We start from the raw sequence: 22,215 nt of genomic DNA, 5'->3' as shown, positions 1-22,215 counted from the left end.
CAAACTCGCGTAAATATACCGTCCATCGCAATAGAATGCGAAATTCCATCATATTTTGATCCCAAACCATACAAATTACTCGTACAGCATTGCCGATTGAAATAAAAAATAGCTTTTAAACTTTTGCCATGTTGGTTGGTGAGGGACTATTCCGCACTTTACCGAGCACCACAAATACCCCTCGCTACAAGAACCCCTTGATTGACGGACGCTTCTCGTTACAAGAGCCGATATTGCGCAATCGCATGAGCACGATGGACGAAGGCCGAGGCCGCGTCGTGCGGACGTCGCGGCCGCTGCGCCATGTGATGCACCTGCCGCCGACCATGACGAGCAGCGGGCTCGAGGTCTCCGTGCATGAGTGTCCCCGCGCCCTCCTGCGCGAGCTCGTCCATGTCTTCCCGGCCACGCTCAAGAAGGACAGCGCGGTCCTTGGCGTCGTGACCTGCCAGCGGGCCTGCGTGGACCTCGCCCAGTTTGGCAGCGAGGCCGACAAGGAAAAGGACCGGCTCCTCGAAAACTTCGCGCGCTGGGCCCAGGACGTGGCGACGGCGATCCTCGCGTCTGGCCACTGGGCGGACTTCATCGATCCGTGCTCTGGACTGCCGGTAATCAATCTTCTGCAGCTAGTCATGGCATGGCTCATGGTGGTGCTGGCGTAGATGCTTGCGATGAACTCAAGTAAGGTGTACAGCGAAGTCGACGGCGTCGAAGTGCTCTTGCACTACTCGTGCCTCAGCGCGGGCATGTGCAAGATCCTTCTCCATCCCGAGTGGGGCGCTGCCGTGTACCCGGCGTCGCTCTTCACGACGGCGCCTTACGACGTTGTCCACGCTATTATCTCCAAGGGCTTCCCCCACGCGCAGGCATGAGCGGCTTCGACCGCTCTCCCCCGCATGTAAGACGACCCTCGTAATTATCGCTACGCTACGCTCGCGCTTCGTCTTTGCCGACGTTCCGGGACGCGACTACTCATCAACGAGGGTAGCGACAGATGCTGGGCGAGGTCGCAGCACCCGCGTCATCGTCTTCTGGCAGCAGGACCTTGCTGGAGGTCTCTTTGATCCTCCTCCTGCGCATGCACATGGCGCGAGCCGAAAGAGCTACGTGCGATGCTTGCAGGCAGCGGCGCATAGGAGTCGGTCGTCGGTCTCGATCCCGCGTGGCGACCCTTTAGGGTGTTTCCCGCGTCTCGGTTGTGGATTCGGCATGTCCACTAGAATCGGCATATTTCCTTGTCGCTGGACCGCGAATGCGTTGCCAACGACAGGACCTGCCGCACGTCGTGTTCGCGACGCTATGAAAAGAATAGGTCGCTGTGCGCTCGTTAGCGCGCACCCAGCGACGAGCCTGGGCCGGTGGGCGCGATGGCCGGTTGTTATTTTCGGCATGTGCCACGAATACAGGCCGGCCTTCCTGTGTTCCATTTGCAAGATGCGGCTGGAAATCGAAGGCCTCGAGGTGCTCTTCCCGTACCCGCGCGTGTACGCGGAGCAGGTCGCGTACATGCGGGAGCTCAAGCGCGCCCTCGACGCCAAGGGCCATGCGATGCTGGAGATGCCCACAGGCACGGGCAAGACGGTCTCGCTCCTCTCGCTTGTCCTCTCCTACAAGGTACGAGGACGTCGACTAGCCGCCGGATGTCGACCATCACCATCGCATTGCCATGTAGGCGGCGCATCCGCAGACAACCGGCAAGCTCATTTACTGCACGCGTACGGTGCCCGAGATGTCCAAGTGCGTCGAAGAGATCAAGCACTTGATGAAGTACCGCCAAGAGGTGCTGGGCGACGCCTCGATGGGCATCACAGCGGTCTGCTTGAGTTCGCGTCGCAACATGTGCGTGCACTCGCGCGTCATGGCCCACGCCGACGGAGAGACAGTCGACGCGCAATGCCGCAACATGACCGCGCCCTGGGTCCGGTCCCAAGCCGCGTCGCGCAACTTGGAGACGTGCAGCTTCTACGAGCAGTACGACTCGCGCTCGATGGACCAGCGCGTGCTTGACCCCGGCGTCTACACGCTCGACGACCTCAAGGCCATGGGTACCGCGAAAGGCTGGTGCCCGTACTTCATGACGCGCCACGCGCTCACGTTTGCGGACGTTGTCGTGTACAACTACCAGTACATGCTCGATCCCAAGGTCTCGACGATGGTTTCGCGCTCCCTCGAGCGCGACTGCATCGTCGTCTTTGACGAAGCCCACAACATTGACAACGTCTGCATTGAAGCGCTCAGCGTCACGCTCAACCGGCGCGGCCTCGACCGCGCGTCGCGCAACCTCACGACCATCAGGTACGCTGCATATACCTCGCGCGCTTGTCAACGTGCCATATCTGATGATGCCATGGGTCCGTAGCACGACGGTCTCGCGCATGAAGCAGGCCGACAAGGCGCGTCTCGATGCCGAGTACCGCCGACTCGTCGAAGGGCTGCGCTCGAGCGGCACGGTCGTCGCCCCCAATGCTGGCAATAACGACGACACCACGGAGCTCGGCGCGCCGGTCTTGCCCAATGACATTCTCGAAGAGGCGATTCCCGGCAGCATTCGGCGCGCCGAGCATTTCATCGCGTTCATGCGGCGCCTCATCGAGTACCTCCGCACGCGCATCCGCGTCCGCAACGTCGAGAGCGAGACGCCCGCGGCCTTTCTCCACGCGATGCAGACTGCGATTGCGGTCGACACGAAGCCCATGAAGTTTTGCTACTCGCGGCTGCAATCGCTGCTTCGGACGCTGGAGATTACAAACCTCGAAGAGTTCAACGCGCTCAACCAAGTCGCCGACTTTGCGACGCTCGTGGCCACGTACGCCGACGGCTTCATGCTCATCTTGGAGCCGACGGACCAGCACAATGCGCCGCAGCCGATTCTGCAGCTCGCGTGCCTCGACGCATCCCTCGCCATGCGCCCTGTCTTTGAGCGGTAGGTCGTTGCTCTAGCGTCGCCTGGATTGTATCTCATTTCTGATTTGTTTTGGTAGGTTTTCCACGGTCGTCTTGACGTCGGGCACGCTGTCGCCGATCGACTTGTACCCGCGGCTGCTCAACTTTTCGCCAGTCGTGCGCGAGTCGCTGCCCATGTCGGTGTATAGGTCGTGCATCTGTCCGCTCGTGATCACGCGCGGCAGTGACCAAATGCCAGTCAGCACGAAATTTGATTTGCGCGACGACATGTCGGTGGTGCGCAACTATGGCGGCCTCCTCCTCGAGATGGCGGCGTGCGTGCCCGACGGCATGGTGTGCTTCTTTCCGTCGTACATGTACATGGAGAACATCATTGCGCAGTGGGACGTGCTCGGCGTCCTCAAGAAAGTGCTCGCGCACAAGCTCATTTTCATTGAAACCAAGGACATTGTCGAGACGACGCTCGCGCTCGACAACTACAAGCGCGCGTGCGACATTGGCCGCGGCGCCGTCTTCTTCTCGGTCGCGCGCGGCAAGGTGGCCGAAGGCATCGATTTCGACCGTCATTATGGCCGCGCCGTGCTCCTCTTTGGAATTCCGTTCCAATATACGCTCTCGAACGTGCTCCGCGCCCGCTTGGAGTACCTCCGGTACACGCACCACATCCGCGAAGGCGACTTTTTGACGTTTGACGCGCTGCGTCAAGCGGCGCAGTGCGCTGGCCGCGTCATCCGCTCGAAAGCCGACTATGGCATCATTGTGTTTGCCGACTCGCGCTACAACCGCCACGACAAGCGCTCGAAGCTCCCGCCGTGGATCAACCAGTTCCTGCTCGAGTCGCACCTGAATTTGAGCGTCGATATGGCGGTCTTTATGAGCAAGAAGTACCTCAGCCTCATGGCCCAGCCCATCGAGGACGGCCCCAACATGCACTCGATCCTCCTCGACGAAGCGGCGGTTGCCAAGTACCTCGGCCAGCACCCGCCGTCGGCGATGCTTCTGGACGGAGAAGCTTCCGAGTCGGCCGCCAAGAAGGCCCGCGTCGAGTGACATGTAACTTAAAAAAGAACAAGCAACAACGACAACAACGAGTGTCGATTTGGTGTCGACGTATCTGGGCATTTCGTTCGCTGCCTGGAAGCAACGACATAGCAGGCCAGCGGTGCGTCCACGCGGAGCCTCGAAGAACCTCTTGATAATGACAGGGACGGATGGATGTGACCATGCACAGAGCTGGAATCAACCGTTTTTGCAATTGGGCGATGACGAGATCTTGAGCACTTATTTATCATATATTTATGCGTCCGAGACTTTTTTACGTGACCCAACAACGTTGCCGTGCGTGTAGCGCAGAGACATATTTGTTTCATGTAATACATACCTATGGCTACTATCCATGTAGACCGGTCACGCGGACTCTTGGCAACGCGGGTTCTTGCGCCAGCGGCTCGAGTAACTGACGCAACGCAACGGACATGGTGGCGGTCGGTCCTCTAAATGCCACGTAAATACTACTGTACTATGTAGCAGAAGTATTTTCAGCAGCTCGCGGTATGAGCAGATGGTGCGTACAGCTCATCCCGGTATACGGCTCCTTCGAGAGGTTGAACGTTTACGTGAAGTGTGACCTCTCGCACCATTCGCCCCGATGACGCAACTCGGGTGCGCGCGTCAAAACCATCACTCTGCTGTCCGGATACGCCTGATAAATGTCCGGATAAGGCGGGGAACATCCGGATACACGTTGAAGTCGACGGCATGGCGCGCTATGACCTAATCCGATGCTGGAGGGCGACCAGTCTCGTTCGTGGTCCACGAAATCGCCGTCGCATAGTACCCCGAGCCTCGTCCGAATGGAATCGAATTGCATAATTGCTCACAACGCATTTTGACAACAACCATGCAATCGGCCGACGCGTTCCTCCAAGATGGCTCCGACGCCTTCCATGCATCGCTCGCCAACCAGCTCGAGTCGTCGCTCGGGAAGGACATGCCGCAGCTCGAGATTCGCTTCAAGGACCTCGCGATCGCCGCCGACGTGGTCGTGGCCACCAAGAACGGCAGCGAACTGCCGACGCTCGTCAACGAAGTCACGAAGGGGGTGCTGGGTCTCTTTAGCTCCAAGCGATCGATCCGCAAGGACATTCTGCACCCAATGAGTGGTGTCTTCAAGCCCAGTACGACGACGCTCGTGCTCGGCCAGCCTGGCTCGGGCAAGTCGTCGCTCATGAAGATCCTCTCGGGCCGCTTCCTTCTCGCCAAGAACATCTCTGTCGGTGGCCACGTCACGTTCAACGGGACGCCGTCGGCCACTCTCGGCCCCAAGCTGCCGCAGTTTGCGTCGTACATTAGCCAACGCGACTTTCACTACCCGACGCTAACGGTCAAGGAGACCTTGGCTTTTGCGCACGCGTGCAGCGGCGGCGCGGTCGTGCCGCAGCGGATCCTCGACTCGCTTGCCAACGGGACGCCCGACGAGAACGCGCAGGCGAAAGCGGTCATCATGTCGCTCTTTGCCGTCTACCCGGATGTCGTGACGCGTCAAATGGGCCTCCAGATCTGCCAAGACACGATCGTCGGCAACGGCATGCTCCGCGGTGTCTCGGGCGGCGAGCGCAAGCGCGTGACGGTCGGCGAGATGGAGTTTGGCATGAAGATGGTGTCGTTCATGGACGAGATCAGCACGGGCCTCGACTCCGCGGCCACGTACGATATCGTCAAGGCGCAGAAAGGCATGGCCGCGTCGCTCAAGAAGACGATTGTGATAGCGCTTTTGCAACCATCCCCCGAAGTCTACAACCTCTTTGACGACGTCCTCCTCCTCAACGAAGGCTACGTCATGTACCATGGTCCGCGCGCCACGTGCTTGGCGTACTTTGAGTCGCTCGGCTTCAAGTGCCCGGCGCACCGCGATGTCGCTGACTTTCTGCTCGACCTCGGGACGCCCGAGCAGGACCAGTACCTCGTGTCGTCGCGGTCGGCGACGGCGCCCCGCTTTCCCAGCGAGTACGCGTCGGTCTTTACCGAGTCGTCGATCTACGCGCACATGATCGGGCACCTCTCGTCGCCGCCGCACCCACTGCTCGTGATGGATGCGACGCACCACATTGGTTCGCTCCCCGAGTACCACGTGCCGTTTGGGAAGAGCACCAAGGCGCTTGTCCAGCGCCAAGTGACGGTCTTTCTCCGCAACAAGGAGTTTGTCTTGAGTCGCATCATCATGGTCGTCGTCATGGGCTTCCTCTACTCGACGTCGTTCTACCAAGTCGACTCGGACCAGATCATTACCGTCCTCGGCGTCATCTTCACGACCGTCATGTTCCTCGCACTCGGTCAAATCCCGACGATCCCTGCGCACGTGGAAGCGCGCGAAATCTTTTACAAGCAAAAGCGCGCCAACTTCTTCCGGACCTCGTCGTTCATTTTGGCGCAGTGCACGACGCAGATTCCGTTTGCGTTTCTGGAGACGGTTCTCTTTGGCTCGGTCATGTACTGGGTCACAGGCTTCACCTCGAGTGCCACGTCGTTCCTCACGTACCTCCTCGTGCTGTTCGTGACCAACCTCGCGTTCACGACGTGGTTCTTCTTCCTCGCGTCCATCGCACCCAACTTGCACGTCGCCGAGCCCGTCTCGATGGTGTCGGTGCTCTTTTACGTGCTCTTCGCGGGCTTTATCATGTCGGCCGACGATATGCCGAGCTACTTTGTGTGGATTCACTGGATCGACCCGCTCGCGTGGTGCATTCGGTCGCTTGCCATCAACCAGTACGCAGCGCCTGAGTTTCAGATCTGCGACTACAAGGGCATCGACTACTGCGCGCGCACGGGCGACACCTTTGGCAACTCGCAGCTCAAGCAGTACGGCGTCAAGACGGGCACGGCGTGGGTCTGGTACGGCGTCATCTTCCTTGCCGCGAGCTACTTCTTCTTCATGTTCCTCGCCTATCTCGCGCTCGAGTACATCCAGTACGACCCCGCCGAGCACACGCTTGTCGTCAACGAAGACGGCGACGAGATGATGCTCTGTGACACGGATGGCAACAAGGCCACGAGCGCGTATGCTGAGCCGCCCAAGACGCCGCAGCACGCTCTTGTCGACGTCCACGAAGCGGCGCAGCGCGCATCGGTGCCGGTGACGCTGGCCTTTCAAGACCTCTGGTATTCGGTGCCCAACCCGACAAAAGGCGAGCCGGACTTGAAGCTGCTCAAAGGCGTCAACGGCTACGCGCTGCCGGGGACGATCACGGCGCTCATGGGCTCGTCGGGTGCGGGCAAGACGACCTTGATGGACGTCATTGCGGGCCGCAAGACGGGCGGCAAGATCGAAGGCAAGATCCTCTTGAACGGGTACGAAGCGACGGACCTTGCGATTCGCCGGTCGACAGGCTACTGCGAGCAGATGGACATCCACAGCGAGAGCGCGACGTTCCGCGAGGCGTTCCAGTTTAGCGCGATGCTGCGCCAGTCGGACGACATTCCGGCCGCGGAGAAGCTGGCGTTTGCCGAAGAGTGCTTGGACATCCTCGATATGAAGAGCCTCGGCGACAAGATCATCCGTGGCGCGTCGGTTGAGCAAATGAAGCGCTTGACGATCGGTGTCGAGCTCGCGGCGGCGCCGTCCGTGCTCTTCTTGGACGAGCCGACGTCCGGCCTCGACGCTCGGTCGGCCAAGATCATCATGACGGGCATCCGCAAGATCGCCTCGACAGGTCGCACGGTTGTCTGCACGATCCACCAGCCGTCAACCGAGGTGTTTGAGATGTTTGACTCGCTCCTTCTCCTCAAGCGCGGTGGCGAGACCGTCTTCTTTGGCGACCTCGGCACAAATGCCAACCATCTCATCGAGTACTTTGCGTCGATTCCCGACACGCCGCCACTTCTTCCGGGCGCCAACCCCGCCACGTGGATGCTCGAAGTCATTGGCGCCGGCGTCGAAGCCAAGAACGCCCACCCGAAGGACTATGTGCAGATCTTCGACGACTCGGTCGAGCGCCGGTACCTCGCCGAGGCACTTGCAATCCACGCCAACGTCCACCCGTCGCTGCCCGAGCTCACGTTTGCCAAGAAGCGCGCGGCCTCGTCGATGACGCAGTTCAAGTACCTCACGCAACGCTTCTTCCGCATGTACTGGCGCACGCCGTCGTACAACAACACGCGCATTCTCATCTCGATCTTCCTCGCCGTCCTCTTTGGTTTGGTATACCGCGGCGTCGACTACACGACGTTCTCGGGCGCGACCGGCGGCGTCGGCATGGTCTTCCTCACCTCGCTCTTTGTGGGCATGATCTCGTTCAACAGCGTCATCCCGCTCGCAGGCGAAGAGCGCGCGTCGTTCTACCGCGAGCGCGCGGCGCAGACGTACAACGCGCTCTGGTACTTTGTCGGCTCGACGCTGGCCGAGATCCCGTACGTGTTTGTCTCGACGTTCCTCTTTACGATCGTCTACTACCCGTTCGTGGGCTTGAACGAGTCGGTCGGTGCGTGCGTCTTCTACGGCTTCAACCTCTCGCTCATGGTCTTGATGAACGTCTACTTGGGCCAGTTGATGGCGTACGCAATGCCGTCGATCGAGGTTGCGGCGCTCATCGGCATCCTCCTCAACTCGATCTTCTTCCTCTTCATGGGCTTTACGCCGACCGCGTCGCAGATTCCGAGCGGGTACCGCTGGCTGTACACGATCGTGCCGCCAAAGTACTCGATGGCGATTCTGACGTCGCAGACGTTTGCGAAGTGCACGGGCGACGACCCGGCGCAGCTCGGGTGCCAGACGATGCAGAACGTGCCGCCGAGCATCCTCCAGCAGATGAACGCGACCCGCGTCAGCGTCAAGCAGTACATCGAGCACACGTACGAAATGTACTACGACGACGCGGTCACCGACATTGTCGTTGTCATTGGCTGCATCGTCTTCTTCCGCATCCTCGCCGTGCTCGCGCTCCGCTTTGTCAACCACCAAAAGAGATAGAGGCCCTTGATGGCATTCGTCTGCTCAATAGAACGCCACGTTTTTGCATACTCAGATATCTTGAAGCGATTCGATGGAGCGCCGTCCGACGCCCGAGACGGTCTTGCTTCCAAGGCGTCGTGCGTGGACCCAGCAAGGCCACCGAACCATTGATTCGACAGCTCCACGCATCTTTCCACCGCGACTAAGGTGCTGGTATTGACGGCCACTTTTTAGTGCACCGGCTAAAGGCATGGACGCTCGTTGATCGCGGCGGTACCTCTAGGGTTAGGTTTGGAGAGGACGACACTCGGAAAGGACTATATTTGGGTTACGACGACCACGGCTGGAAGCGGAACGAGAGCGGCTTGTCGGGGACGATGAGGAGGCGCAGAATGCCCTTTGGGTGCGTCTCGTTCGGGATCCACTGGATCTCCATTTCGCGCAAAATGTGGGCCAAGAGCACGTACATTTCGGTCTCGGCGAGACGCCGCCCGACACAACTGCGCGCACCAATACCAAATGGCAGCGTCGAGTACGCTTGTTGCTTGCGGCTGTCCGCGCCCTTCTTCTCGCGGTCGAGCCAGCGCTCAGGCGCAAAGACCTCGGGGTCCTCAAAGATGCTGGGGTCGCGACTCATCGTGTACGTGGCCATGAGCACACTCGTGCCTTTCGGGACGTGGTATCCCGCGAGCGTCACGTCCTCGCCTGCGTAGCGCTGGTTGGGCGTCGCGGACGGGTACAGCCGCAACGTCTCCTTCACACACGCGCGCAAGTACGACAAACGACCGAGTGCCGTCTCGTCGATCGGGCCAGACCCGATCTCGTCACGGATGCGCGCTTGCATCTCGCGGCCATTCGGGGCTGTCGCGAGGCAGTACATGGTCCAGAGGAGGGTGTTCCCCGTGGTGTCGACGCCAGCAAAGAGCACGTCGATCGCGAGGCTAATCGCGTCGCGTTCGTCGAGCTCGGGTCGCTCTAAAAAGGCGCCAAGGAGGTCCGGCTCGGGCGAGGCGTCGGTGGACGCAATCTTGTCGCGCATGAGCTCATAGCCGAGGTCAAAGATATAGTCGCAGTGGGCGGCATGGGCGCGGTAGGCTGGTAAAAATGGGTAAATCCACGTGGGCACCTCGGGCGGGATGATGTGCAGTTGCTGCGTCGTGTCAAAGAAGCCGTCGACGGCGTCAATGAACGCTTGCGCCGCCGCCGGGATCGGCGTCGACGGGTTCGGTGACAAGCAGCCCATGCGCTTCCCGAAGACGAGCGACGAGACGGCCTCGAGCGCAAACGCCTTCATGAGGTTGGTGACCGGGACCGGCGACCCGTTTTGCGCTTCGGCCGCCAGCCGCGCAACGACATCCTTGGCGACGTCGTCGATCCGCCCAATCCACGTGGGCACGTTGTGCATCAGCAGCAAGTTGTCGCTCATGCCGGCCCGGGACTTTTTCCACGCCGCGTACTCGTTCGTGTTGGAGGTCGCCATCGGCCACTGCCGCTGCTGTCGGTAGAGCGTCCAGGCAGGAAAGAGGTGGCGCTGTGGCATCGCGCCTTCGGTGCGGCACACAAGCGCGGTCGCATCCGGGTCGGCGACCGAGACGAGGTACGGCGTAAACGGCGCAAAGCGCAGCTTGAAGATGGGGCCGAGCTCGCGATGGAGCGTTTGGAAGCGCTCGTACGTCACGCGGAGTCCGTTCTTGCGGAAGAAGTAGAGACCGCTCGACTTGAACGGACCGACACCGTACTCGGGCGCGGTCGGGATGTCGTCCCAGGCGCGCGCGGCCGTCGACTTGGCGCGGCGACCAATGGCGTGGCGCAGCATGGCGTGCGCTGCAAAGACGCGTTCGAAAAGTGAGCCCTTTGCCAGCACTCATCCAGTGTTGCTGTACATGGTACGATCGTCACGGTGGCGGCGCCGTTGGTCGCACGCCGTCGACTCGATCGTCGTTTTCTCACCGTGCCGGTGGAGACGGTCGCTTTGTCCGGTAACGGTAGCGAGAGCCCGATAAAGCACCAAGGACATTTAGTGCCCTTCATGCGTGTACGATTGCAGAGTAGCGAGGCGGCTACGCGCCACTACCCGTGCGATTGAAGCGTGAGTAATTTTTGGCGCCATCCACCGTGAGTGCTACCAACGGCCCAGAAGAACAGTTGCACGAAAAGGACATGTACTGTACTGTTGTCGCCGAGCACGGAGTCCGTGCCGCGAAACGAGCGACTACAGAAGGTGGTATGCATAATACACTGCACTGCCCCGCTCCAATAAATGGATGCGTGGATGATGGCGCTTCCATCGTGGCGAGCGTCCAAGCGGTGGTACATACCTGCCGTACATGTACCCGTACAGTCCATGTATGGAATGCCGGAGAAAGCCTTTGCAGTCGATGTCACGCAGACGGGTCGACGCGCTTGAAGACAATTCTCGGCCTCTTCCATGCTGGTGTGTCGTGCGAGCATCGACCTTGCTACTCCCATGCTGCTCTCGAGTCGTGTACCTTTCGTGAGCTTGTGGTACGGATAACGTTTTGCCAAAAGAGTGGCAGCAGCAACTGCACCGCCAAAAGCAGTCCATCGCGCGCCCACCGCCATGAGCGTACAATGTAGCACATGTGCCTTGGATGGAAGAGGGCTTGAGGGTTTGGAAAACCCAATCGTTGTCGTTCGATGAGTTTGAAAAACGTTTTGCCCGCAACCTCGCCACCTTGGATCGCCTTTACCACCCCGTCCATCATGCCACTACCTTTAAATGTAGCAGGGTGCTTTGAGGTGGCTGCACTACGTCAGCTCACTAGGAAGCGCAACATACAGTAGTGGCAAAGTCGATTCACGATTTGTTGTTCAAGTTCGTCTGCATCATCTCGATTGTGCGCCGCATGAACTCGAGGTAGGCCTCGCGCTCCACTTTCTCCAGCTTGAATCGCTCCTCGCGCTCGGCCTTCTCATAGAGGAATCGCTGCTCCTCAAGCTCAAGCTTGCGTTGGCCCAAGGCGAGTTCTTCTTTCTTGGCGGCAACTGCCTCTCTTTTGGCGGCAATTTCGTCTCGCTTGAGCTGGTTGGTCGACTCGATCATGCTGGAAAAGGCTGCGAGGACGCTCGCCAGATCGTTCGTCGCGCAGTCATCTCCCTTGGCCTTCTTCGCTGGCGTATCGGCACTGTCGTCCTCGTCCAGGTCGTCGCCGTTGGTTGCCTTGCGTTTGAGCCCTTGCTGCGCTGCCGCACGACTGCGGAGCCCGTCCGACTCGCGCTTGTCGGGCTTCTTGTCCTTGTCATTCTTACTGGCCTTTTTCCTGTCAACCGCCGCTTCCAACTACAAACAAGTAGCATATGGTTAGGCAGGCACAGAAAGCGAAATGGACGCACAAGGTCCGACATTTCTTCCAGTAGCACGTAGCGCTGGCTCATTTCCTCTTCGGTGCCGGACGCACGCAATCCGTTGACGTTGTCTGTCTTGAAAGCCGCCATGAGGTCGTCAAAGCGCTTGCGGCAGCCGGCCACCGTGAGGTGCTCGCCGTGGAGCGTGCGCATGTAGTTAGTGACTTCCTCCCAGCGCGCGGTGGTCTGTCCGTACGGAGCGTCGTGCGGAGCCACATTGATCACCTCCTCTAAGAGATCAATGTCCGTATGCACCGTGAAGCGATACGTCGGCTTCTTGGTCTTGGTCGGCTCGTCGCTCATGCGTTTCGTTTTGACAGGCAAAAATGGATGGTGAAAACCATTTCGGATCCCGAATTCTTTGAGATTTGAATCTAGAATTCTTGATTCTCAATTCCGCTTACTGCAGACAAGATGGGGCTACCAAAAGAGCGGTATTTAAATTGCGTAATTTGTGGAGGTATTTTATTATAGCAAAGCCCATCTCGCGCGAAGCTGGCGCCACGCAGCAAGGTCGGTTGACCGGCCTCGAACGGACTATCGCAGCCGGGTCTCATCGAGATCATCGCTCGGCTACTGCCGATGCCGCAGGACATTGCCACCTTCCTCGACGCCATGCCAGCGAATCTCTGGACGCCGGCGCTTCTCGCATTCATGACCTCCATCGCGACCCGCCCAACGGCATTCGACTTTCATCGCTGGTCCATCATTTATCTCGAGGAGGCACATTGCTCGCCTGAGGTGCTCAAGCTTCTGCAAGCGACGCTACGGCTAGGTCTGCAATTCGATGCGATGATTGGAAACATGCGGCATCTTGTGCCGGCCTTGGGTGCTCAAATCGATCGGCAACGTGGGGCCGCTGGACACTGAGGCCCTCAGAGCCCATCTGCGTCAATGCTCGTCGTTGGATGGACTGGACGTGACGATCTCGATGCCGAATCTCCGTCTCAATGGCATCCGTGCGATGGATGCGTCAGGAGCCCTTGCTTCAATTGCCCCCACAAGCTCTTCCTCGAGCAGGCCATCACCTTGCCACGTGGCTCCGCTCGTCTCCACGTACGAATCTCCGTCTCAATGGTATCCGTGCGATGGATGCGTCGGGAATTCTCGCTTTCTGCGACGCCCTCCAAGTGAGCTCGAGTCTTGAAGAGCTCCAACTCAATAGCGTCGCCGAGGTCGGTGGTTTCCACGGTCGTCAACTATTTTTGCGCTAAAACGAGGCTGACGTACGAGCTGCACTTGGCGAGGATGCGCCAAGCGCCAGTCAACGCTGCAACATGTCCATCTACTAACTGCAGCCATGAATCTACCATTCGTTGTACATGCATTGGTGGAAACAGGTATTGTATCATGCATTTCTTTCGGTTTTTACTTTGTTGATGTTGTTTACTTGTACGCTAGCTACAGAAGGCCCAACTTGTGGGCCTTGGCCAGCAACCCGCGCAGCAAGGACTCTTCGTACTCGAGCGCCACGTCCCGTTGCCCCGGGGGAACCGGTGCGAGGACCAAGTACGGCTCGAGAGCCATCGGCTGCCGTGTCTCGATCGCTGTGATGGCGCGGACCAGCGTATCGATCGCCACCACGCGCTCGTTTGGTGTCCAGAGCAGTGGCGGCGCGTGCAGGAAGTTGCCGGTTTGAGGAATGCGGTGGAGACACGGAGCTTGTTCAAGAATCGTTTGCTGCATGATCGCCATCGGCGACTTGCTTTCGGTGCACTCTGCGTCGGTATCGGCTTGGGCGGCGGCTGAATCAGCCACAATTTCTGGCACCGGTGCGTTCGAGTTACTTGGAATGCTGTCCGTTGTGTCGTCGAGGGTCGTCGTCGTCGTGTTGGGTTCCGGGGCTTGTTGCAGACGTGCAATAGCGGCAGTTTGCTCGTCAATGGTCCGTTGCGCCACTGCGAGCTTCGTCGTGAGCTCCTGGATTCGAGCCTCAGCCATCTCGAGTGGCGTTGCAGCCTCTGGGGCTGGCGTCGCTGAGCCCACTGATGCTGGCTTGGTGGTGGCAGCTTTGGCTGCCGGCTTGGTCGTCTTGGCTGCCGGCTTGGTCGTCTTGGCCGCTGGCTTGGTCGTCTTGGCCGCTGGCTTGGGGCTCGACACAGGCTTGGACTTGGCCGCCACGCGTGCTTCCTTGGCCTTGCGGCGCTGCTCGGTGGCGTAGAGAGCAGGGTATGTCTCGCGGAAGAGCTGTTCCTCGCGCGCGCGGCGCTTGGCCTCCTTGTCTTGGACGTGCTGGCTGTTGTAGAACATGGTGTTTTCGGTAATGACGCGATGCAAGACGACTTTCGCTCGCTGTAAAAGCGATATAGCAGGTTTTTCCCTTGTAAAGCGACTGGGCATGCTTGCTTTTACCTCGCAGCCTTTACAGGCCCGATACGATCCATGCCTGCTTTTGTGATACCGGCATCGAGGTTCCGCAGGACGCAGAGTCGGTTCCGAGTGATAGAGTTTGAGCCTGATACGAAATCGTACTTGTGAATGTATGTGGAAGCAACTGCGTGCAGTCAGCTAACCTACCCCTCGCCGCTTTTCAACGAGCTCCTCATTCGAAAGATACGCTGCGACAAGAGGCTGCCACGTCATGCAAATGCGGGTTGGCTTTCCCAGCACATTCGCGAGAATGGCCTATAATCCGTTGTCGTCTTGGGCGCATGAGACCCAAGTATGCTGGACCCATTCTGCGACGGGGTTGAATTGCTTCCATACAATTTACCCCTCGAGGCAGAGTAGACTTTATGATGAGCGATATGACGACGCCAAAAACGATTGAACGACAGACAGTGCCACGTGGCACCGCGGAAGCCACCACATAACTAAGTCGTTGCTAGTACTAGTTCGCGCAAGAAGCGGTACTTCGCTTTGCTATTGTACGCACGGCCAAATAAAGACTCTACATCAACGAAAAGGTGGATGCGGTGGGCTCTGTCCAGCACCCCATCTTTCAATCCACGGCTGCTCGTCCACTGTTTTAGACCGTATTCCAAACAGAATTTGTAAACAGTGTTTATTTTAATGGGTCCTCCTACCATTTCGACTTGATCTTTGTATGAGGATTTTGTTTGACCCTACCTAATGTCCGCTCAAGCCACTGCTGCTGCCACTCCTTTGTCAAAACCTCTTCTCGCGGTCATCCATCGCTTCTCAAGAGAGAATCATGGTGACTACACTACAAGGATGATGTACAACCTCGTTAATTTTATAGCGGGAAAGGGACGGTACCTACGGAGCTCGCGCACCTTCTGCTCATGACGCTGAAATCCACCGACTGCACGAAAGGTGCGCAACTCGATATGAGCTGCGGCCTGCCAAGCGTTGCATTAGACAAGCGTCAGGATGTTGGGTGACAGCATCGGTGCAGCGTCTCGTTGCTTCGTGGATAGCTGCGAGCTAGCGTCAGCGCCGGACGACGACGTTCCCGGCACCGCTCTCTCATCACTCCTGCACAACTGTCCTGCACTTGGGGTACATCAAAGAGAAGCCCTAGCCCCAGATCGGAAAACAGCTGGACCAAACGATCCGTGTCATCAACGCATTGCGATCTTCGAGTCGAGGACGGTGCCATCAAATGTCGGACGCGCTCTCTCCACAACCTTGACCACGCGACTGTTATCCAACGAGATGCGTGCGCGCGCAAGTTGGTTGGGTACCGCCAATGCCATGCCATGACATTCTGTACAAGAACTCAAAAGCTGCGACGACCACCACACGTTTGATGCGCTTGCTCTCTACAGGGAGAGCACCCTGCGACCACAGCGAGGCCATGCATCGTGGCCGTCATCATCGTTGACGCACCGCTCGCGATGGGTACTGCACGATCAGACTCGGTTAGTCAGCTGCGTGCACAACCAGCCTCACGGGGCGGGTCGTCATCGGTGCGAGTAGCCGCGACGCCAGCTGTGAAATCACTGAACTCATGCACGTTTGAGTGGACGCATATCATGACAGAACGGGATGGGCCGACGTACGCTCGATGGCTCGGAGCAAGCGTGAAGGCCTTTAAAACCACTTTAAACCGCCTGCGTCCGATACAAGATCGCGCAACGAGCCACTCGAACCCCTCCGTGGTGGTGCTGCATGGTCGACGATACCAAGTGTTACCACTGCCGCGAGCTCTGTTCTTCTCATTGACGGACCTACTCCCGGCTCAGTTTCGAGCTGGATCGGCTGCCTTGGTCGCTCACGAGTAGCCATGCCAGGCTGGTTTTCTACTGTACTCATTGATAAAAGGAGCCTCAGCGTAGCTGCAGCGCTCGCGCGCACGGCGGATGCGACGCGAGGATCATTGCTTTTCGATTCTGCAGAGCATTTCTCCTCGCTCGCAGCGCTTTCTGGCGGTTGGGGTCGAACGGCTGTCGCGGTGGGAGGATGACGTGGCAGTCGCACAGCGCGACTTGACGCCAGCTGGCGCGGTACCATCCGAATCTCGCAGCGTCGTCGTCTCCGCTCTTTGTTCTCGTTTACTTCGATACGCGGTGTTCATTTACAAACTTGGAGCATGCTGCGCAGCTGCCTTCGCCTCAAGTCGACCGTTGCGGCCGCGCCAAAGCCAGTGACTGCGATCCCCAACGCGCCCGAGACCGGCGTTGGCCCACTGCGCTCGAGCATGATGTACTTCTCCAAGGGCGGCGGCTTCCAAGTCCTCTTTAAGCACCTAAGATCGCTCCACGACACGATCGGACCCATTCTCCGCGTGCGCTTTGTGCCTTTCGGGCCGCACATGGTCAGCGTCACGGACCTCGACGTGATCGCGCAGCTCCACCGGAACGAAGGTCCAATCCCGCTGCGTGGCGCGATGCCCGTGTGGGAATACTATCGCCAAGTCAAGAAGTGGCCGCGCACGACGATCACGACCAACGACTATGCGACGTGGAAGAAGATGCGGTCGAGCTTGAGCGACCACGTGCTGCAGCCGCACAACATTGGCCCGTGGCTGCCGCGCATCGATGCGATCGCTCAAGATACCGTTATGCGCTTCCAGCGCGAAGCCGCGGCGTCGCCGACTGCCGACGTCAACGTGACGCACACGCTCAAGGCATATACGCTCGAGTCGGTGAGCTCGGTGCTATTTGGGAAGCGCATGGGCTGCTTGTCACCGGACCACTTGACGCCGATCACGCCGGCGGCCGAGCGCTTTATCAACGCGGTCGTCGGCTTCTTCGAGACGACGCAGGCGCTCGTCAACCTGCCGCCGTCGATGCCACCGGTTCTGTTTTGGCTCTTCCCGGCCTTTTGGAGCCACGTGGGCCACGCCAACGTCATTTTTGAGATTGGGGTTGAGCTCATGACCGAGAAGCTCGCGTCAACCGAGACGACCGCACCCGACTTGCTCACGGCGTTCCTCTTGCGACCCGAGCTCACGGAGCGCGAGGCCGTCACGCAGTGCATCGACCTCCTCTTCGCCGGCGTCGACACGACGTCGCAAGGCATTCTCTGGACGCTGTACGCGATCGCGTCGTCGCCAAACGCTCACGACCTCCAGCGCCGGCTCCACGACGAAGTGGCGGCGGCCATGGGCGACAAGGCGCACATGGACGAAGACACTTTGTCCAAATTGCCGCTCGTGCGCGCGTGCGTCAAGGAGGCGCTGCGACTCTACCCCGTCTTTAGCACGTCCATGCGCATCATGCGCGACGACACGACGCTCCTCGGGTACAGCGTGCCAAAGGGCACGCAAGTCCTCTTGCCGATCTACGCCATGAGCCGCGATCGCAGCGTCTTTGCCGAGCCCGACACGTTTGTGCCCGAACGCTGGCTTCGCCGCGACACCAAGAGCGCCGCTGACCGCAAGAAGGCCGCGTACGCGACGCTGCCCTTTGGTATGGGCGCGCGGAGCTGCGCGGGCCGGCGCCTCGCCGAGACAGAGCTCTACTTGCTGCTCGCACACATGGTGCGAACGATGCGCTTCGAGTGCAGCCCCGGCGCTGACCACCCCGAGCCGATCGTGCAGCTCGCGCTCACGCCCGACAAGCCGCTCGTGCTCCGCGTGACGCCGTGGTAGTCTGCAGGCTCCGATAGGAGCGTACGACAAGCCACAGGCATACCTTCTTGAGCAACGATCAACATGCAACGTTTCGCATCGCCGTGATCGCGTGCAATCGAAAAGGCGTTACGTTTCTTGATACATTGATACGAGAAAGTGCAAACTCCAACTCATAAGATGCGCGTCAACGTTTGAATTCCCAGTGCTCAACGAACACCGTCACTACCACTACCCTCGGAGGACGTGTGGTGCACAGGGGATAGAACACGTCGTCGCCCAGTGCTCGGCGTCGTCCGCATCGGGGCCGCGGCAATCGCGTGCTGTGAGACAGCATACGACGACGTGACCACCGTCATGTCGCCCTTGGGACGGCCCGTCGTGTCGAGCCATTCGGTGTGCGCGACGACAAGCGGCACGGGCGGCGCCATGGGGGCAAACGTCGACCGGAGCTTGGGAAACATTTTCCGGGAGGCAAATTCGATGGATGCGACCTTTTTCCAGCCGGCCGAGCGCACCGAAATGCTCGTTGTCGGTGCGACCAGCAGCTTCCGAAGGTGCCCGATCGACTCGTCGAGCTGCTCCGAGCCGAGCTTGTATGCGTCTGCGAGCGTTGGAATGCGTGGCGAAATCGCTTTCCGCTCGCGCTCGGCGTTGACGAGCGTAAAGCTCTCGGAAAAGCCGGGTGCGGTCACCGGATGCAAGCCGGTTTGCAACGTCGGCACGTCAACCGACTTGAGCTGGCGTGCGTTCGACGGTCGCGCCAGCGGCAGCGGCCCGGCTTCGTGTCGCAGCAGAAAGTCCCTGTCCTGTTCCCACTCGCAGCCACCACTGGCATCGTCACCGTCGAGGAGCGTGAGGAGTGCCGACGTCACGTGCGACTCACCAGGTACGTCCGGTCGGACAAACTCGGCCAGCGCTGTGACCAAGTCGACGCTCATGCGCTCAATGCTAAGCACGATCGGCGACTTTCCAGATGGGTCGCTCACGCGCTTGAGGTCTTCGAGGAGGTCCAGCGTGAGGGAAATGACTCCATTTGTCGCGAGTAGCGGCTTGACGCTGAACTTGCGCGCGAGAAGGCAGAAGCTCGCAATGCAGTTGCGCTTGATGTACAAACTGGTGGTCGTTGCCAAGAGTGAAGCTATGCAGGGCACCGCGCCTAGCTCGTTTTTATATAATAAACAAACATGTCGCACGAAACAAATTCGTCGCTGTACCTTCGTCGACGAGCTGCTGAATGTTGCCCGGCGGCATCGCGAGCTTGCGTAGCACGGCCGAGCAGAGAATGTTGCTCTCCATTCCCGCGTGGCTCGAGAGCCACAGGATCGGTGCGAGCGCGCCTTGCCCAAGCATAACGGACGAGTTGACGCGGCCAAGGAGGAGGTTGCAGATGCCAATCGCTGCGTCTTCTCGCGCCACCTTGGTCACGCTCCGCGTCGTAAAGATCGCAACCAGAAGCGACGTCGCATGGGCGTTGACGAGCTGCGCGTGGCACGCGGCCTCGCAGCTCAGGTTGCGCATGATAGCCGCACACATGGCGATCGAGATCGGTGCCTCCTCCTGCGACGCGACGATCGACGCGATCGCCGTCACGAGGCCGCCCTGGCACATGTGCACCAAAAGGGCTTCGCGGCAAGAAATGTTGTACAGCGTCCGCATGAGCAGGAGCATGACGTCGACGCACGGCCCGTCCCGGATGGTATCGAGCATCTACGTGGCACATTGCCGTTTCCATAGCGATGGATGTACATACCGTCGGAAGCAGCATGTCGCTGAGGAGGAGGCCGTGCTCCGTCGCGTCGTCGAGGGAGCAAATGTGGAGCAAGATGGCGCAGCAGTGCTTGGTTTCCACATCGGCCGCTTGCAGCAACACTTGGAGCATGCGGTAGACCGATTCGTCCATAAACTATCGCAGCATGGGAGGCTTGGATACTTGGAGACGTGCAGCAGTGAAATGGATCGATACCTTGATGCGCACATCGTGGGACGCCTGAAAGGTCACGGTGAGGATCTGCGCAACGAGGCGCATCTGGTCGTCGCACGTTGTGATGGTGAGGTGGCCCAGAGCGCTTAGCAGTCCCGCATGCAGCAGCGGTGCCGCCACGTCAATGTCGGTGAGGAGGTTCAAAATGCCATGCAGCATCGTAATGCCGCATGGCAGGTCGAAAATGCGCTCGAGGATCCCGAGAAAGCACTGCAGCGTCGACGCCTACTCCGCCAATCCACCTCTTGTCCTGGCAACTCTATCGCATGTACTACCTTGGCGAGCCCGCGACGCGACTCCTTGAAGTACGAGAGGCCGCAGAACGCGTCGGCCAAGAGCGGAAAGTCCTGCGGCTCGGACGACATGGCGAAAATCGTAAAGGCCCACGGCAGCCCGTCCTGGCACATGACGGGGATGTTGACTTCAGACCGCATCAAGTTCATGACCTAGTCCATGAGAATGACACAAAGGCGTCGTATACGAAGATGCTACCGCCTTCATGCACATGCGGCGCGTGATCGCGTCGTTCGATTTGACACACGAGATGACGAGCAGCGCTTTGAGCGCGCCGTGCTTGACGAGCACCACAATGTTCTCTTCATTGGTCGAGAGGTTGCAAAACGCAATCGCGCACGCACGACGCACCTCCTCTTCAGGCGCCGCAGCCAAGCTCGAGAGCGAGTGCACAATGCCCTTCTCGATGAGCTCGCGACAAATGCTCGGGTCGCAACTCAGGTGCGAGTACGAGCTCACGCAGAGCTGGAGCGTCTCGGGGTTGTCGTCGCTCGCGAGCAGCGAGAGCGCGGCAATGAGCCCGTTCTGCACCATACGAATGCGGCACGGCGCAATCAAGCCAAAGCGAGCAAAGCACGCAGCGCAGCCCGCGTTCACGGCCGGGTCGCCGCGATCGCAGAGCTTGACAATCGAGTTGAACGTGGCATCGACGAGCGCCACGTACGCGTCGGGGGCGAGCTGCTGGCGGTCGAAAAGGACGCAGAGGATCTCGAGGCACATGCAGGTGCTACTAGGTTTCGGCAAGAGCCGCACGAGCACCTCGAGGACGCCGCTGTCGTGAAGGCGCGCATGCAAGCGCGGCTCGGCACAGAGGTTGAAGAGCGTGCTGCACGCGAGCGCGTGGACGTCGTCGCGCGGGCTTTGGAGGCCAAAGTAGAGAAGCCGGTGCATGGCTTCGTGCGCAAGGTCGAGCGCGTCAAAGGTGAAGCTCATGTTGTACAAGAGGACCGCTTGGAGGTACTCTTCGACGCTCTGCTCCTCAAAGAGCGCGTAGAGCACATGGTACATGAGTTTACTAAAGTACATGGGCGACTCGACAAAGTCGCCCGCGTCCAACGTGCTGTGCCAGCCGACGATGCACCCGAGCGCATGCAGCACGTAGTGAGAAATGTGCTTCTCGTCCCGCGCCTGCGTGTGGCTGTATCCAATGATAAACTCGAAAAACACGGCGTCGACGTGTCCAAAGTTGGCTTCGCTGCTCACGAGCTGCGAAATGGTCTTGTAGACACTCGTCACCAGCGACGGGTCCGAGATGAGGTGCGAGAGCTGCGCGAGCGAGCTCAGTGCGCCGACGTTGGCCATTTCTTCGCAGCCCAAGCTCTCGAGCGCCAAAAGGTCCAAAATCGAAAAGAGGCAGCGGAGGTCGTTGGGGTCGGTCGTCGACCGGAGCACTGTCACGGCCGCGCGCACGGTGCCGTTGACGATGAGTGGTTTTCGGCAGCTCTCGGTCTCGGCGAGGCAGTGCACGCAGCTGAGCGCGGTCGAGCGCACCACCGCGTCGGTGGCTGAGAGAATCAACCGGTTGAGGATTTCAAACACGTCAGAGAACGCAATCACTTTGACGCGGTTGGACTTGGTGACGCAGAGGTTGTAGAGCGCTTGACTCAACAAAAGCCGGTCCCGGCACACGCGACCTAGGCGATAGTACTTAGCCACGTGGTGTCGAGGATCCAAGCATGTACCGTGCTCGACCAGCGCGCGAATGACATCTGTGATGCGGGGAGTAACGTGTATGTCGGACAG

The 22,215-nt window shown here is 59.4% G+C and overlaps 8 protein-coding genes across 8 annotated transcripts in view; 5 read left to right on the top strand and 3 right to left on the bottom strand.

Moving 5' to 3' along the window:
* The first annotated feature begins 171 nt into the window (after window positions 1–171).
* Window positions 172–936, top strand: SPRG_05933 (hypothetical protein). The gene is made up of 2 exons (XM_012344508.1): window positions 172–608; window positions 663–936. The coding sequence occupies exons 1-2, from the start codon at window positions 246–248 to the stop codon at window positions 870–872; spliced, it is 573 nt and encodes a 190-aa protein (XP_012199898.1). The 5' UTR covers window positions 172–245; the 3' UTR covers window positions 873–936.
* Window positions 937–1,434: 498 nt separating this feature from the next.
* On the top strand, window positions 1,435–3,989 carry SPRG_05932 (hypothetical protein; the record flags this gene model as incomplete). The annotated part of the gene is made up of 4 exons (XM_012344507.1): window positions 1,435–1,614; window positions 1,673–2,295; window positions 2,360–2,923; window positions 2,982–3,989. The coding sequence occupies 4 exons, from the start codon at window positions 1,435–1,437 to the stop codon at window positions 3,952–3,954; spliced, it is 2,340 nt and encodes a 779-aa protein (XP_012199897.1). The 3' UTR covers window positions 3,955–3,989.
* Window positions 3,990–4,804: 815 nt separating this feature from the next.
* Window positions 4,805–8,869, top strand: SPRG_05931 (hypothetical protein; the record flags this gene model as incomplete). Its single annotated transcript, XM_012344506.1, has 1 exon — window positions 4,805–8,869. The coding sequence occupies one exon, from the start codon at window positions 4,805–4,807 to the stop codon at window positions 8,867–8,869; it is 4,065 nt and encodes a 1,354-aa protein (XP_012199896.1).
* Window positions 8,870–9,179: 310 nt separating this feature from the next.
* Window positions 9,180–10,667, bottom strand: SPRG_05930 (hypothetical protein; the record flags this gene model as incomplete). The annotated part of the gene is made up of 1 exon (XM_012344505.1): window positions 9,180–10,667. The coding sequence occupies one exon, from the start codon at window positions 10,665–10,667 to the stop codon at window positions 9,180–9,182; it is 1,488 nt and encodes a 495-aa protein (XP_012199895.1).
* Window positions 10,668–11,669: 1,002 nt separating this feature from the next.
* SPRG_05929 (hypothetical protein) lies at window positions 11,670–12,520 on the bottom strand (the record flags this gene model as incomplete). Its single annotated transcript, XM_012344504.1, has 2 exons — window positions 11,670–12,152; window positions 12,206–12,520. The coding sequence occupies 2 exons, from the start codon at window positions 12,518–12,520 to the stop codon at window positions 11,670–11,672; spliced, it is 798 nt and encodes a 265-aa protein (XP_012199894.1).
* Window positions 12,521–12,799: 279 nt separating this feature from the next.
* SPRG_05928 (hypothetical protein) lies at window positions 12,800–13,140 on the top strand (the record flags this gene model as incomplete). The annotated part of the gene is made up of 2 exons (XM_012344503.1): window positions 12,800–13,046; window positions 13,097–13,140. 2 exons carry the CDS (start codon window positions 12,800–12,802, stop codon window positions 13,138–13,140), a joined length of 291 nt encoding a protein of 96 aa, XP_012199893.1.
* Window positions 13,141–16,710: 3,570 nt separating this feature from the next.
* SPRG_05927 (hypothetical protein) lies at window positions 16,711–18,249 on the top strand (the record flags this gene model as incomplete). Its single annotated transcript, XM_012344502.1, has 1 exon — window positions 16,711–18,249. A coding segment is annotated over one exon (1,505 nt), but the record flags the coding sequence as incomplete, so codon positions are not given.
* Window positions 18,250–18,419: 170 nt separating this feature from the next.
* Window positions 18,420–22,215, bottom strand: part of SPRG_20056 (hypothetical protein) — a gene marked incomplete at both ends in the record, with an annotated part of 4,450 nt that continues 654 nt past the window's right edge. The window contains 8 exons of the mRNA XM_012344616.1: window positions 18,420–18,425; window positions 18,452–19,353; window positions 19,412–19,754; window positions 19,812–19,904; window positions 19,948–20,100; window positions 20,128–20,403; window positions 20,454–20,624; window positions 20,671–22,119. Of these exons, the coding sequence (XP_012200006.1) occupies window positions 18,420–18,425; window positions 18,452–19,353; window positions 19,412–19,754; window positions 19,812–19,904; window positions 19,948–20,100; window positions 20,128–20,403; window positions 20,454–20,624; window positions 20,671–22,119 (3,393 nt within the window). The remainder of the gene's footprint in view (window positions 18,426–18,451; window positions 19,354–19,411; window positions 19,755–19,811; window positions 19,905–19,947; window positions 20,101–20,127; window positions 20,404–20,453; window positions 20,625–20,670; window positions 22,120–22,215) is intronic.

This window comes from Saprolegnia parasitica (assembly GCF_000151545.1).
Source record: "Saprolegnia parasitica CBS 223.65 unplaced genomic scaffold supercont2.18, whole genome shotgun sequence".
NCBI classification, from domain to species: Eukaryota; Oomycota; class Saprolegniomycetes; order Saprolegniales; family Saprolegniaceae; genus Saprolegnia; species Saprolegnia parasitica.
The sequence above is the reverse complement of the archived record's forward strand: the minus strand, read 5'-3'. Positions and strand labels throughout refer to the sequence as shown.

Coding starts and splice junctions, on each gene's coding strand:
- SPRG_05933 (XM_012344508.1), top strand. CDS start 246: ATGAGCACGATGGACGAAGGCCGAGGCCGCGTCGTGCGGACGTCGCGG. Junction 609..662: donor ATCCGTGCTCTGGACTGCCG/GTAATCAATCTT, acceptor GTGCTGGCGTAG/ATGCTTGCGATGAACTCAAG.